Source organism: Carlito syrichta, unplaced genomic scaffold (assembly GCF_000164805.1).
Source record: "Carlito syrichta isolate Samal-C Ts95f unplaced genomic scaffold, Tarsius_syrichta-2.0.1 Scaffold118074, whole genome shotgun sequence".
NCBI classification, from domain to species: domain Eukaryota; kingdom Metazoa; phylum Chordata; class Mammalia; order Primates; family Tarsiidae; genus Carlito; species Carlito syrichta.
In genome coordinates, this window is record NW_007062170.1 from 19,491 (window position 1) to 34,015 (window position 14,525).

General features: G+C 48.2%; 1 protein-coding gene across 1 annotated transcript in view; it reads right to left on the minus strand.

Moving 5' to 3' along the window:
- CCDC61 (coiled-coil domain containing 61) overlaps window positions 1-11,037 on the minus strand; it is a 22,527-nt gene extending 11,490 nt beyond the window's left edge. The window contains 3 exon segments of the mRNA XM_008047903.2: window positions 1,528-1,610; window positions 1,871-2,029; window positions 10,994-11,037. Of these exon segments, the coding sequence (XP_008046094.1) occupies window positions 1,528-1,610; window positions 1,871-2,018 (231 nt within the window). The 5' untranslated portion in view covers window positions 2,019-2,029; window positions 10,994-11,037.
- Window positions 11,038-14,525: the final 3,488 nt, after the last annotated feature.

Sequence of the window (14,525 nt, forward strand, 5' to 3'; positions counted from 1 at the left end):
AAAAAAAAAAAAAAAAAAAAGCTACTCAACTACTCCCCTCTCCACCTGCCTATCTGTAAGCCAGGATTTCTGTACATACACTTCAACTAAAAGGTATATCACACCAGGCTGAATGCAAAGTACATATGAGAATCCAGCAGCTTTCTATTAAGCCAAGCATTAAAGAGAAGTGCAAAAATGTAAAACAATGCTATACTTCTTACTGATTTTTTTTGTTTTAGAAAATATGTTTTTCATAAAAATGTTGTTTAGGTTAACACATAGGTTTATTATTGCTATTTAAGTACATTCATAAATATCCTTGAATTTTTATCAGTTTTAATTTTCACCTATTGATAGATATAACCTGGATAAACAAAAGCTCTTTGGGGTCCTCAATAATTCTTAAGAATATAATGGGGTCATGAGAAAAACAGTTTGAGTGCTACTGGGGTAGGTAAATCATGATACACAGGTACAGTAAAATACTAAGCAACCACAAACAACGATGAGAAACTCAGTAGTTGAAAATAAATAACACCTATATAGCATGTATTATGAGCCAGTTCTAAGCTTTTTTACATACTCATTTAATCTTCACAATACTATGAAATGGGAACTACTATTATTTTCACTTTACAGATGGGAAACTGAGGAAAAGTAACTTGCCCTGGGCACCCGGCTAGTAAGTGACAGTGATGAGAATGAATTCAGAGTCAATGTCTTAGCCATCATGCTATACTTCCTATAGATACTAAAATGTTAACAGTCTGGATAGAGGACAGAAAGGGACCCTCACTTGCTAAGTCACACAGTACTTTAATATCTTCACAATTTCATGAGTGCATATTTTATGTGTAGTCAGAGAGACAATATAGTTTACAATTTTAAAATTATATCTAAGTACCATCCCTGTCACTCTCAGTTCTGACCTGCTTTTTCCCCCCATTAATACTTATAACTACTAGACAGTATGCATTTTTTCATGGTCTGTCGCTCCCACTAGAACATGTGCTTCATGAGGACAGGGATTTTGTATGTTTTGTTCACTGCCATGTCCTCAATGCTGACACTCAATAAAGGAAATGAATGAACGGCTATATTCACTCATGTGACTACATTTTTATGAAATACTGTTAAATCTTTTAAAAGCAGGTTACAGAATATCTTGGAAAATATATCAACTAAATATAATTATAGATATGTAAATACACATATATTCAAGAGAGATGGATAAATGGCTGGAGTGATGTTCATCAAAATATTAACAGGAACGAATACTGGGGTGGAGGGATTTTTACTTTCTTGAGTAAAAAATCCCTGAATTTCTACATGAGAATAATTATCATTAGAATGACCTGAATTTCTACATGAGAATAATTATCATTAGAATTCAAATAAACCATTTACACCTGGGAAAGAAGAAAATGACAGCCTTGTTCCTGCAATGAAAGAGAAGACTTGCATATATCAGATGGGAATCTACCCTACCCTCCAGGAATCTGAAAGACAAAACCTCCCCAACCAACCCGGAACCCTGGCCCCTACCTTTGTGAGGGCTGATTCCAGCATGTTACAGAAGATGTTGAACTGCTTGAAGTTCCCTGTCTTGTGAGTCAAATCTTCGATGACTGGGTGGGGAGAAAAATCCCTCCTGAAGTCTGAACACCTGGCCAGCCCAAGGGCAATGCATCTAAACTCTCCCAACTCTTCCCAACTCCACTGTCTCCAGCTTGAGGGTTGAAGCTAACACCCCTCCCCACATTCAAGAGCCTCTGGGCTTCTGGTCACAAGGAAGAGACAGGTATGCAGGATTCTGGGTGGCCTCATCTTCTGTGACAAGCCGATCCCAGGGGAGGAGAGGTGAACCCACCCTAGCAGGCACACTCACAGCTGGCATCGAACTCGCCCCGCCACTGGTCAGCCGTCAGCCGGTCCTCAACCTCCAGCTCCAGCACCTGCCCAGAAACCACCACCCGCACGGCATGCTCCACACCCCGGAACACGTAGTCCACCTGCAGGCCAGCCGGCTGGTCCATGGCTACGTTTGCTGGAGAGGGGGATGGGACAGAGATCCAGAGGGGCTGAGAGCCCAGGCTCATGAGCTGGAACGCCAAGTTCAAATCCTGGCTCCATCCTTTACCACCCTGGGAAAGTGACTTCATCACTCTGTGCCTAAGTTTCCTCATCTGAAAAATGGGTAGGGTAAAACCACCTAATTCGTAAAGTTGCTGTAAGGGTTAAATTGAGTGATATACATAAAAGCACTTAGAACTGGGTCCTGCATATTGCTATGCCCAATACATGCTGCCTAATAGAAATATATGATAACCAACAAAAGATGCATGATTAATATTATTAATGTAGTAATCCTTTTTATATATTTATTTTTATTTATTCATTCAGCAAACATGTGTGGAGAAAAATCAAGCTAGAAAGGGGGCCAAGGAGTGTTGGAATAGGATGGAGCAGAGCTTCTAAATAGGGGGTCAGAGCTGGGTGCAGTGACTCACGCCTATAATCCCAGCACTTTGGAAGGCAGAGGCGAGAGGATTGCCTGAGTCCAGGGGTGCAAGACCAGCCCAGGAAACCTGGCAAGACCTCGTCTTTATAATAAATTTTTTAAAAGGCCGGGTGCAGTGGCTCAAGCCTGTAATCCAAGCATTTTGGAAGGCCAAGGAAAGAGGACTGCCTGAGTCCACAGGTTCGAGACAAGCCGGGGCAAATTGGCGAGACCTTGTCTCTACAATAAAAATCAAAAATTAGCTGGGCATGGTAGCACATGCCTATAGTTCCGGTTATTTGGAAGGCTGAGACAGGAGGATCATCTGAGCCCAGTAGGTCAACAGAGGGGTGGCTGTGAGCATGCCATTGTACTCTAACCTGGGTGAGGTTGTGAGACTCCAACTCAAAAAAAAAAAAATTAGCCAGATATGGTGACACACGCCTGTGGTTCCAGCTACTTGGAAGACTGAGGCAGAAAGATCGCTTGAACACAGTAGATCAAGGCTAAGATGGCCATGAGTGTGCCACTGCACTCCAGCCTGAGTGACAAGATGAAACTCGAACTCAAAAAATACATACATACCTAGCTACATACATACATACATACATACATACATACATACATGGGGGGTCAGAGCAGGCCTTCCTGAGGAGGTAATATCTGACTGAAGGTCAGAGAGCAAGCTATTCAGCTATCGAAGAAAAGTGTTCCGAGTCGAGAAACAGCCGGTGCTATATGTCACCTATGAGGGACTTAAATCATTTACATAGAATGAATCATTGATTTTATTATTAGTCTGTTGTGTAAGCCTAAGTACCTTCTCTCGGCCAGCAAAGCTACTACACACTTAGTTCTACAATGAGCTGGAGATCGGGCCTCCGCCTTCAGCCCAGGATTCCAGGGGATGGATCAGAATGAGGGCTCCAGGCTGCCTGGGTCCCTATCTGGGTTTTTCTATGTGCACGTGGGTACGTCACTTAACCTCTCTAAGAGCCAGATTCCTTGTCTGTCATGGGCATGCCATCCTGAGTGCCGGGAAAGTGTTGAGAAACCAGATCACATCCCTTTCCTCAGGAGGACAGCAACAGACAATTGCATAAAAATGTCAAGTGTGCCAGGTGTGGTAGCTCACACCTGTAATCCCAGCACTTTGAGAGGCCGAGGTGAGAGGATTGCCTGAGCCCATGGGTTTGAGACCAGCCTGACTTCTGAGCAGAAGTCTGAGGGAGGAGGCACATGAACATATAGGGAAGAGTGTCCAGGCCGTGGGAAGAGCCAGGCAGGCATGGTGGCGCATGCCTATAGCTCCAGGTGCTTGTAAGGCTGAGGGGGAAGAGCCACCTGAGCCCAGCAGGTCGAGGCTGCAGTGGCCGTAAGTGTGCCACTGCACTCCAGCTTGAACGACAGAGTGAGACTCCAACTCAAAAAAAAAAAAGCCAAGTAGTAGGGAAAGGAGAGGTGTTGGGGGTGCTCTTTTAGGGAGGAAGGCCTCTCTGAGCAGAAGTCTGAGGCAGGAGGCACATGAACATATAGGGAAGAGTGTCCTGGCAGAGGCTTGAAGGTGGGCTGCTCTGGGTTTGTTCTAAGAACTGCAAGGAGGTCAGCAAGGCTGTAAGAGAGTGGATGAGGGAGAAAGGCTAAGTGGTAAGATGAAAGCTGTAACAGGGCCAGACGATGGTCAGATGACAGGAAGCTAACAGTGTTCACCTCCTGGGATTGGCATAGGAACTAAGAGCGTTAAAATCCTTAGAGAAATTGGGCAATGCCGGACACACAGCAAGTACTCGATCCATATTGGCATTGTCATAGCTATTGTTGCTATTTGTTGTTGTTTCTGAGCTTGAAAGGAACTTTACAGACAAGTCCATCCCTCCCCAGTATACACGTAAGGAAACTGAGACTCAGCAACCAAAAGGGCCACCAACTCAGACCATGGGGACTCCCTCCAATGTCTGGTCTCCTTCTCTCCCCACACCACCTCTAGTCCTCACACTCCCCAGAAAGTCCTTTCTAAAGTCTAATATCAATAAAAAATTATACATATAATAATTTTATATAATTATATACATTTTATATATATACTTCATAGAGACAGGGCCTCAATATGTTGCCCAAGCTGGTCTCAAACTCCTGGCCTCAAGCAATCCTCTCATCTCAGCCTTCCAAAGTACTGGGATTACATACATGAGCCACTGCACCCAGCCCCTATAATAGAAAATATAATACTGTGAGGCAGAAAAAAAGCAAGTCCTAAAACTCCAGGTAAGTGATTTTTGTTTTTTGAGTAGGAGTCACCCAGGCTGGAGTGCAGTGGCATGCTCATGGCTACGGCAGCCTCAACCTGCTGGCTCAGACAATCTTTCCACCTCAGTCTTCCAAGCAGCTGAACTATAGGCAAGTGCCACTACATCCGGCTGATTTTCTCATTTTTTGTAGAGACAAGATCTCACCAAGTTGCCCAGGCTGGTCTCAAACCACTAGGCTCAGGCAATGCTCTCGCCTCCGCCTCCCAAAGTGCTGGGATTACAGGCATGAGCCCCCACGCCTGGCCAGGTAAGTGATTTTTTTAACCTTTTTTGGAGTCCTTGTGCCTTTGAGAATCTAATGAAATCTCTGAACCTTCCACAGATAAATGAATAGTCACACAAGATTTTGCAAGTTAATTTCAGGGGCTCCCAAATTACCATCTCCCAGCGCCAATCACAGATCTCTTTTCTCAGAGGCCCAAGTACACCTGCCTGAGTCCTAGACATCCTGACAGGCACCTCTCTCTCTAGATCAGAGCGCTTCACTTTATTTGGGAAAAGGGTGATTTAGAGGGTTGATAAAGTCTGGGTACCCCTTCCTCTGGAAAATCCACACTCTCACAATTGTGCTTTCATTCTCTGGGGTTCAGAGGTCCGGGTTAATAACCCCAATCTCGCTGCAAACAAGTCTCCGCACTTTTCAACATCTCTCGCATCCCGGAGCCCCAGCGCAGTGCCAGGCAGGTTGGTCCCGCCCCACCGGGTATCCTAGGCCCCGCCCACAGACCCCGCCCCTCAGAGTCCGCAAACCAATCAGCGGCCGCGACGTCCCGGTTACCAAGGCGTTGGAGGCACACACGGAACCGCACTCTAGAGGAACCGCACGGCATCACCGCCCCAACTCGTGGCACCCAACTCCCGGGAGGAGATGGAGGAGAGGAAGGGGGCCCGCCACACCCCATCCCCACCGCCAACCTAGCCCTGACTGCCTCCTTCCCCTCGGCCCGCATAAGCCCCCATTCTCACCCTACAAATAGCCGCCGTTCTCAGCATTCAACTACCCTGTCCTTAGCGCCTCCCTCTGACCTTCTGTCTGAACTCAGCGCTCGCACCTCTCACCGCCAGGGACTTCACCCGCTCCCCTCCCCCATCTCCCCTTCTAGGTGTGTCGGAAGAGCTCAATAATTGCGGATGGTCTAAACCCCACACCCCTGCCGGCTCGACCCTGCCTGCCTGACACCAGCTCCCCACCATTCGTCCCCCAAACAGCCATGGAACTCTGGGCTCCCCCTTCCCCTCCTCCCTCCAGAACCTCCCTCCCTCCATATTCCGGTCGTGCCTCCTCATGCTATGTTCCCCAGAAACCAGCCCGTTGCCCAAAGCCCCTTAATTCCATCCTGGTCTCCCAGACTTGGGGGCTGGGGGGTGGTCACACTCTACTCCCCACACTAGCCACCCATGTTGTCCTAGGGTTCCCCCATGATTCAACCTCAATTCTGCCCCCCCATTCTTCTGCCCGCATTCTGCCCACGTTTTTGCTTAAGGATCTACCTCATGCACCCCACTTTCAGCCTGCATTCCATCACCCCCATATTTCACCTGGATTCTGTTCCCTCCTAAATTGTATGTAAACCCCCAACCACCCGCACATACATTTTCCACCTTCCTTCCCTTCGGGGAGCCCCTCTGAACACCACGACCACCACTTCGGGGATTCCCTGGGCCCCGAGCCCCCCTCACACACACATACACACACGCTCCAGCCACCGTCCCTGTCCCTCTACCTGCATCCTCCATCCTCGCTTTGTGACCGGTGGCCCATCCTGGTCGCTGACTTCATTCCGGTCTCAAATGCTCCTAAGCTGCTCCTCTGCCTCAGCCTCCTGACCCTGCAGCCCAGCCGCGCCTTCGAGGCCCCGCCCTCGCCAACTCGTGACGTCAACACCCCAACCCAAGGCGCGCTGTGCGGAGACCCCAGGGGCCCCATTCTGGCCCACCCACTTGACCCCAGTTCTCCGGCCTGGTGACATCCACACATCCACTTAATTTTCTAGCCCCCAGCCCGCCTCTTCTCATCATTCACTACGGAGACCCCTTCTTTTAGCGTTACATCACTGCCTGGGCTCTTCCTTCCAAATTGATCTCACCGCCCTCACTCCAGGGCCGGGGCTGAAAACCCTCCGCACTGACCTCCCCAAAGACAATTCCACATCACCACCTCCCACAACGGACATGGGCAAATCACCGTCCAGGTCAGCCCCCACCTGATGGCTGTTTTCCCATCCTCTGCAGCCCTCCCTTCCCCCCACCACCACGAATTCCAGCCAGGTCATAACCTAGCTGGGCTCTCCAATGCAACATCCCCCACCACACCTACCCACAGGGCCTGACGACACCTCCTGGCTCCAATCTGACCCCACCTCCCCACCATGTAGGTGAATTTGGGCTGGATAGAACTCTCCCTTCACTCCCCCAAAATACACACCAAAGCCTTCAACATCGTCCCCATAGACTGTATAGACACAAAAGGGCACCCTACAATGCAGACCTCCATAGTGCACACTCGAGCACCCCAATGCCCCCTGGGGCTCCAGACTCCCCTCTCCCACTGCCCCTCAAATACATTTTGCCTAGGTAAGGACCAGGCACACTTTCCAACTCAGTGAGTCGACCTTAATTCTGCTCTCCAGTAGGTATTTTAACCACGCCCATTTTACAGAGGATGACACTGAGGCTTGCCTAGGATCCTGCAGTGGGGGACAGGAACATGGTGCCCCTTCCCATCACTCTGCTGCCCTTCCCTGACAACCTCCCGTTTCCTCGCAGAACTCTCTGCTTCTTTCCCTCCCAGCACTAACCCAAATGTAGCCTCACACCTCAAGCACAACACATGCTGCAGGCTGGGGACTTGTGGGTTCAGAACCTAACTCCACTCACCCTCGCTGTGAGCTCTGGCAAGACATTTGCCCTACCCGGGCCTTTCTCCATCAGAAAAGTAGGAGAGTAGGAGCTCCCACATCATAAGGCTGTTGCAGAATTAAATTAATGTATACAAGGTGCTTCAAACAGTGCCTGGCACTCCTTGTTACCATCTGTGTGATTAGTTGAAAAACCAGGAGCCCATGAAGGCAGAGCCATTTTGATCAGTCTCATATCTTCCGCACCCCGGCCTGGCACAGATCGGAGATTGCTTGTGGATTTTTTTTTTTTTTTGAGTTGGAATCTCACTCAGCTGCCCAGACTGAAGTGCAGTGGCCACTCCTGGCCACCGCAGCCTCCACCTGCTGGGCTCTGGTGATCCTTCCCCCTCAGACTTCCAAGTAGCTGGAACTACAGGCATGCACTACCACGCCTGGCTAATTTTTTTGATTTTTATTGTAGAGATGAAGTCTCACCTAGTTGCCCAGGTGGGTCTCGAACCTGCAGGCTCAGGCAATTCACTCACTTCGGCCTCCCAAGGCGCAGGATTACAGGCTGAGCCACCGAGCCCGGCTGCGTGTGGATTTAATGGAAGGTGCCAGGAACTAGGGTTCTGGGCACTGGGGATACAGCTAAGGTCTTCTCTCTGCAGCTCACTCCTTTGCCATCCTCCAGGGCTCAGTTCCAATGCCCCCTCCCTGATTCCCAGGATGGGCCAAGGGCTGTCTCCATCACCCCAGGGCCCTCGCACTGCCCAGCAGAGGATGGGCCAAAGGAGAGGGACTTGGTAAGAGAACTCCCTCCCTCTAGCCCAGCCTAACAGTATTTCCCAAAGCAAGGGCCGAAAACACTGTCCACTGTGACCCCTCAAGTTGGTCTTTTTCCTCACTATTAATTTAGTCTTTCAGGTTGGGCATGGTGGCTCAAGCCTGTAATCCCAGCACTTTGGGAGGCAGAGGTGAGTGGATTGCCCAAGCCCACGGGTTTGAGACCAGGTTGGGCAACTTGGCGAGACCTTGTCTCTACAATAAATCAAAAATTAGCTAGGCGTGGTAGCACACACCTGTAGTTCCAGCTGCTTGGAAAGTTGAGGCAGAAGGATCACAGGAGCCCAGCAGGTCAATCCTGTGGTGGGGTGGCCGTGAGCATGCTACTACATTCCAGCCTGGGTGACAAAGTGAGACTCCAACTCAAAAACAAAACAAAAAAACACCCTTTAAGCACCTATGTGCTCTTCTAGATGCTCAGTCCTATATTCACATGAAGCAAAACTCTCTAGATGGGAGGAGTGAGAAGCCCAGAGAATGTAAACAAACAAAAATCTATGTTAGGTAGTGGTATTATGAGGAAAAATAAAGCCAGGTGAGAGATCAGTCAGGGACAGGAGCTATTTTAGCTTGAGTGGTCAGCAAGGGCTTGTCTGTGAGGTGACATAAGAACAGAGACCTGAAAGAGGTGAGGGAGAAGCCATAGAGATATCTGGAGGGACCGGATCCAGACGGAGGGGACAGTAAGTACAAAGGCCCTGAGGTGGCAATGTATTTGCTGTGTTCAAAGGACAAAGAAGAGGCTACAGCAGTGTAAGCAAGGGGGCTAGGGAAGTGGGGGGAGCTGAGAGAAGAGGAATTGGAGAGATTGGGGCTTTATGAGGACTTTTGCTGAGATGGGAACCAGGAGAGGGTTTATACAGAGGAACATGATCTGACTTTTGTTCCTATAGGATCCCCCCAACTGTGAGGGTCAAGGGCAGAGGCAGGGAGACCAGAGAGGAGGACACTGTAACTGACAAGCATGACTCCAACCAGAATGGTAATGAGGGAGGTGGTGAGACACGGTTGGATGCTGGACGTGTTTTGAAAGCAGAGTTAATGGGATTTGCTTATGGATGGACCATATGTGGGTGACAGAAAAAGGAGGAGTGAAGGACAACCCCAAGGTGTGGAAAGATGGATCCACCATCGACTGGGTTTGGAGGCTGCAGGGGGAGAAAACCACAAGTTTAATTTGGGACGAGTTTAAATCTGGATGTCAGAAGAACTTCCAAGCAGAGAAGAGTCAGCCATTGGATAGTTCAGAGCAGAGATTCAGACTGGAAATTGGCACCTGGGAGTTATTTTGGAGAGAGGGTGAAGTTAGAGAGTGGTATAGAGAAGAGATGAGGTCATTCTACCAACGATGAAACCGAGACACTGAAGGGTTAAACTGCCCAAAGTCATGATAATGTTCAGTGGTCAGTGGTCAGCCAGTAGTGGAGGCAGACATCTAACTCTGGCAATCTGACACCAAAGCCCACACTCTTCACCACCGGTAAAGTAAGTTAAAGTTTAATTCACATAAAGCACTTGGTAGGTGCCTAGCATATAGTGAATGCTATGTGCATGATAGGCCTTCACGTCTTATTAAAGCACATCCTTGGCCAGGCTCGGTGGCTCAGCCTGTAATCCCAGCACTTTGGGAGGCCAAGGCAAGTGGATTGCCTGAGTCCGCAAGTTCAAGACTAGCCTGGGCAACTTGGCAAGACCTCATCTCTACAATAAATCAAAACTCAGCCGGATGTGGTAGCATGCACATATAGTTCCGGCTATTTGGAAGGCTGAGGGGGAAAGATAGCAGGAGCTCAGCAGGTTGACACTGGGGTGGCCATGAGTGTGTCACTGCACTCCAGCCTGAGTGACAGAGTAAGACTCCAACTCAAAAAAAAAAAAATGGACATCCTCATCCCTGGAGTTCTCAATATCGCTTCTTCACAGGCCTTCCACCCAAATCAAAGCTTACAACTCATCGTAGGGACCTGAGCCCAGAGTACTGCGCTACAATAACTCTGCCTTACAGGAAGATCACTTGAGGTCAGTCGTTCGAGACCAGCCTGGACAACATAGCAAGACCCTCACCTCTACTATATATCTATATATGTGTGTGTGTATATTTTTTTTTTTTTTCTTTTTTTTCTTTTTTTTGAGTTGGAGTCTCACTCTGTCACGCAGGCTGGAGGGCACTGGCACGCTCCCGGCCACCTTAAGCAAATCTCTGCCTTAAAACCTCCTATTAAATCGCAACGCTGTAGTACAAGGGCATCTCTATAGCTACCATCTGCTCTCTCCTGCTTTACAACTTTCCCCATAAAGGACCCTCCCACGAAATACAGAACGCCCCCAACTCACATGCAGCGCTCTGCCTCGCAACCCTTCATTCAAGCGCCTACCCTTGTTAAAGCGCATCTTCCCTCCTGACTCCCGCACTGCGGGGCCAGCCGCCCGCCGCAGTCAACTCTCCCCCCAGAAAATCCCCTCCCCCCAGGACTGCTGCCCCGGCCCGGGCACCCGCCGCTCCCGCAGCCTCTCACCTTCTCCACGGACAATCCCACACGCGAGCGGTTCAACTGCCGAAGCTCCAGCCCCGCCCCAGGATCTGGCCTTCTCGCTTCTGATTGGCCCTGGCTTACCCACAGACACGTTTCCATTACTCAAAGCAGACGCCCGTCACTCTGTCCCTCCTTCCAAAGCTTGCAATTGACCAACTCGGAAGAGACTTTCCAAAATGGGTTGGGAGAGGACCCTATCGTCGGTCTCCTCTCCAATCACTACTGGCTAATAGTGTTGCCAGTCATATTAGAGGGCGGTACCCTAAGGTGGGCGGGGAGAAAATCACGGAAGTAGCCTCTTGACTCCGCCTACCACTCCCTGAGGCACTGTAGGCCGCGCCCACGTGGAGAGACGGGGCCCGAGGAGAGCCGGGTGCGCAGGCGCGCAGAAAGAGTTTGTCCGGAAACTGTGGGAAGTCTCGATATAAATATTAGTTGAGATTTATCATCGCTCCGTGCACTCTAAACCTGTACTAAGCACTTCACAGGCCTTGGCTTATTTAAAGTTCATAAGGAACTTGCAAAGTAGGCATTATTATGATCTCCATTTTTCCATTAGGGAAACAGGCTCAGAGAAGTATAGCCAATGTCCCAGGATCACACAGCTTTTTTTTTTTTGAGTCTCTCTCTGTCGCCCAGATTGAAGTGCAGTGGCCGCTCCGGCCACCGCAGCCTCGACCTGCTGGGCTCCGGCGATGCTTCCGCCTCAGCCTTCCAAGTAGCTGGAACTACAGGCGCGCGCTACCATACCCGGCTAATTTTTTTTTTTTTTTTAGTTGTAGAGATGAGGTCTCGCCAAGTTGCCCAGGCGGGTCTCGAACCCACGGGCTCAATCAATCCACTCACCTCAGCCTCCCAAATCGCAGGATTACAGGCTGAGCCACCGAGCCCGGCTTCACACAGCTTTTGAATGACCTATTTTGATCCAATGAGTCATCAACAGGGCGGATTCAGTTTAAGGCATTGACGGGGCGAGCCCTCTTTGAGAAAGGAAAACAAAATCACAAACACAATATTGACTATGGTCGGGCGTGGTGGCTGGTGCATGTAATCCCAACGCTTTGGCAGGTGGAGGCGAGAGGATCACTTGAGGCCAAGAGTTCAAGACCAGCCTGGCCAACATAGCAAGACCTCTGTCTCTACAAAAAAAAAAAAAAAAAAATGTGTAAATTTAGCCAGTGGTGCATTCCTGTAGTCCCAGCTAGGCGGAAGGCTACAGCCAGAGAATTGCTTGAGCCCAGGTGTTGGAGGCTGCAATGAACCAAGATCTCTCCACTGCACTCAGTCCTGGGCGACAGATCAAGGCCTTTTTTTTTTTTTTAAAGGGTATAAACTGAACATTCACTTAGAATGTGAAAAAATAAATTACATATTTAAAAGAGCTGACAAATGCCACAAACATTACCAAATCTCAAAAGATAACGTAATGTTTTTATTAATTTTCTGCCTGACACACCTCTGTGATGTTTCCTACTTTTGGGGCTACATGTTTCATAATATCTTTATCTACAGAGAGAACAGAAAAGTAAGTTATCTTTCCTCTAGCATGGTTGATGAAACTTTTTTAAAATTCATTACAATTTAGTACAAGTTTCATCTTCACAAGTCAGTATTGATGATGTTATCTAACTAAATCTTTGGGAAATTGTGGGGAAAAACGTTAATGATATTTCAGCTATATGGTAACTATAGTTTTGGAAAGTGTTCCCATAGGCTAGTTCCTGGCTCAATCCTTTTAGCTCTTACACAGATGCTTCTGGCTTACAACACTGAAGGATACATTCATGCCACAGCAGACTAAAACTTTGCATCTAGTAACTTAACACCTTGAAAAATAGGAGCGAATTAAATAAACCAAAAAAAAAAAAATAGGAGCATTCCTGGAAGCCACTCCTAGTCCATGCCAACCAATTAGGTAGTTTAAGTATTCCAGAAGTGTATGTGAACCACATAAAAATATCCCTCCAAACCCAATCTAAAAGTATCCTCAGCTAGGAGACTCACACCTGTAATTCCAACACTTTGGGAGGCCAAGGCAGGAGGATTGCTTTAGGCCAGGAGTTCAAGCCTGGGCAACATAGTGAGACCCTGCCTCTACAAAAAATAAATTAAAAAAAATAATAATTAGCCAGATTATGGTGGGACACATAGTCCCAACTACAGGGGAGGGGGTGAGGCAGAAGAAGGATTGCTTGAGCCCAGGAATTTGAGGTTACAGTGAACTATGTACCACTGCACTGCAGCCTGGGTGACAGAGTGAGACCCTGTCTCTCAAAATAAATGCATATATTAATATGTATTTTTGTTTTGTTTTTCCTCAACTAACCTTTCCCTCAGCTAAATCCCATAAGTGCTTGGGGCCACTCTGACATCACCTATGACAAAGGGAAAAACAAAGAGAAATATGACTGGAAAAAGATAGTGATCTTAACTAGTTGCTTTATATTTTATTTTGTTAGTTTAGTTTAGTTTAGTTCAGTTTTTGAGTCAGAGTCTCACTCTGTTGCCCATGCTGGAGGGCAGTGGCATGATCACAGCTAACCATAGCCTCCAACTCCTTGACTCAAGTAATCCTGTGTCAGTCTCCCAAGTAGCTAGGACTCGTTGGCATTTTAAATGTCTTCCTTTTGCAAATTTCACAAGAACATTAGACTACAGCAACATATTGTTAGGATGCCTCTGACGGCCTTAGGAGAATCTATGCAAATCAGGGGCCCTGAAAATGATGAGCTTTACCCTAAGCCGAAACTGAACCTCCGTCATCATGCATCTATTATGTGTCTGCTGTGTACCAGAAGCTAGTGCCCAAGAAATCCAACCCTGAAGCATTAGAGCCAATCCTGATGTTGCCACTGACTGGTTGGTTGTTAAGCCCCTTTTCCTCTCTAGATATGAGTTTTCTCACTTCTAGAAAGCTGACATTACTGGGCACAGTGGCTCAAGCATGTAATTCTAGTACTTTGGGAGGCGGAGGCGAGAGGATTGCCTGAGTACAGGGGTTCAAGACCAGCTGGGGCAATTTGTTGAGACCTTGTCTCAACAATAAAACAAAAAAATTAGCCAGGCATGGTAACACATGCCTGTAGTTCCAGCGACTTGGAAGGCTGAGGCAGAAGGATCGCCTGAGCCCAGCGGGTAGAGGCTGTGGTGGCCGTGAGCTTGCCACTACATTCCAGCCTGGTGACAGAGTGAGATTCCAACTCAAAATAATATAAAATAAAATAAAAATAAAAAGCTGACATTTAGAGTTGTCATGAGTCCCAAATGTAAAGTTCACTAAACAGTCCAGTTAAGAACTAGAAGGTCGCCGGGCTCGGTGGCTCAGCCTGTAATCCCGTGCCTTTGGGAGGCTGAGGTGAGTGCATTGCCTGAGCCCACAGGTTCGAGACCCGCCTGGGCACCGAGACCTCATCTCTACAATAAATCAAAAAATCAGCCAGGCGTGGTAGCGCATGCCTGTAATTCCAACTACTTGGAAGGCTGAGGCGGAAGGATCACTGGAGCCCAGCAGGTC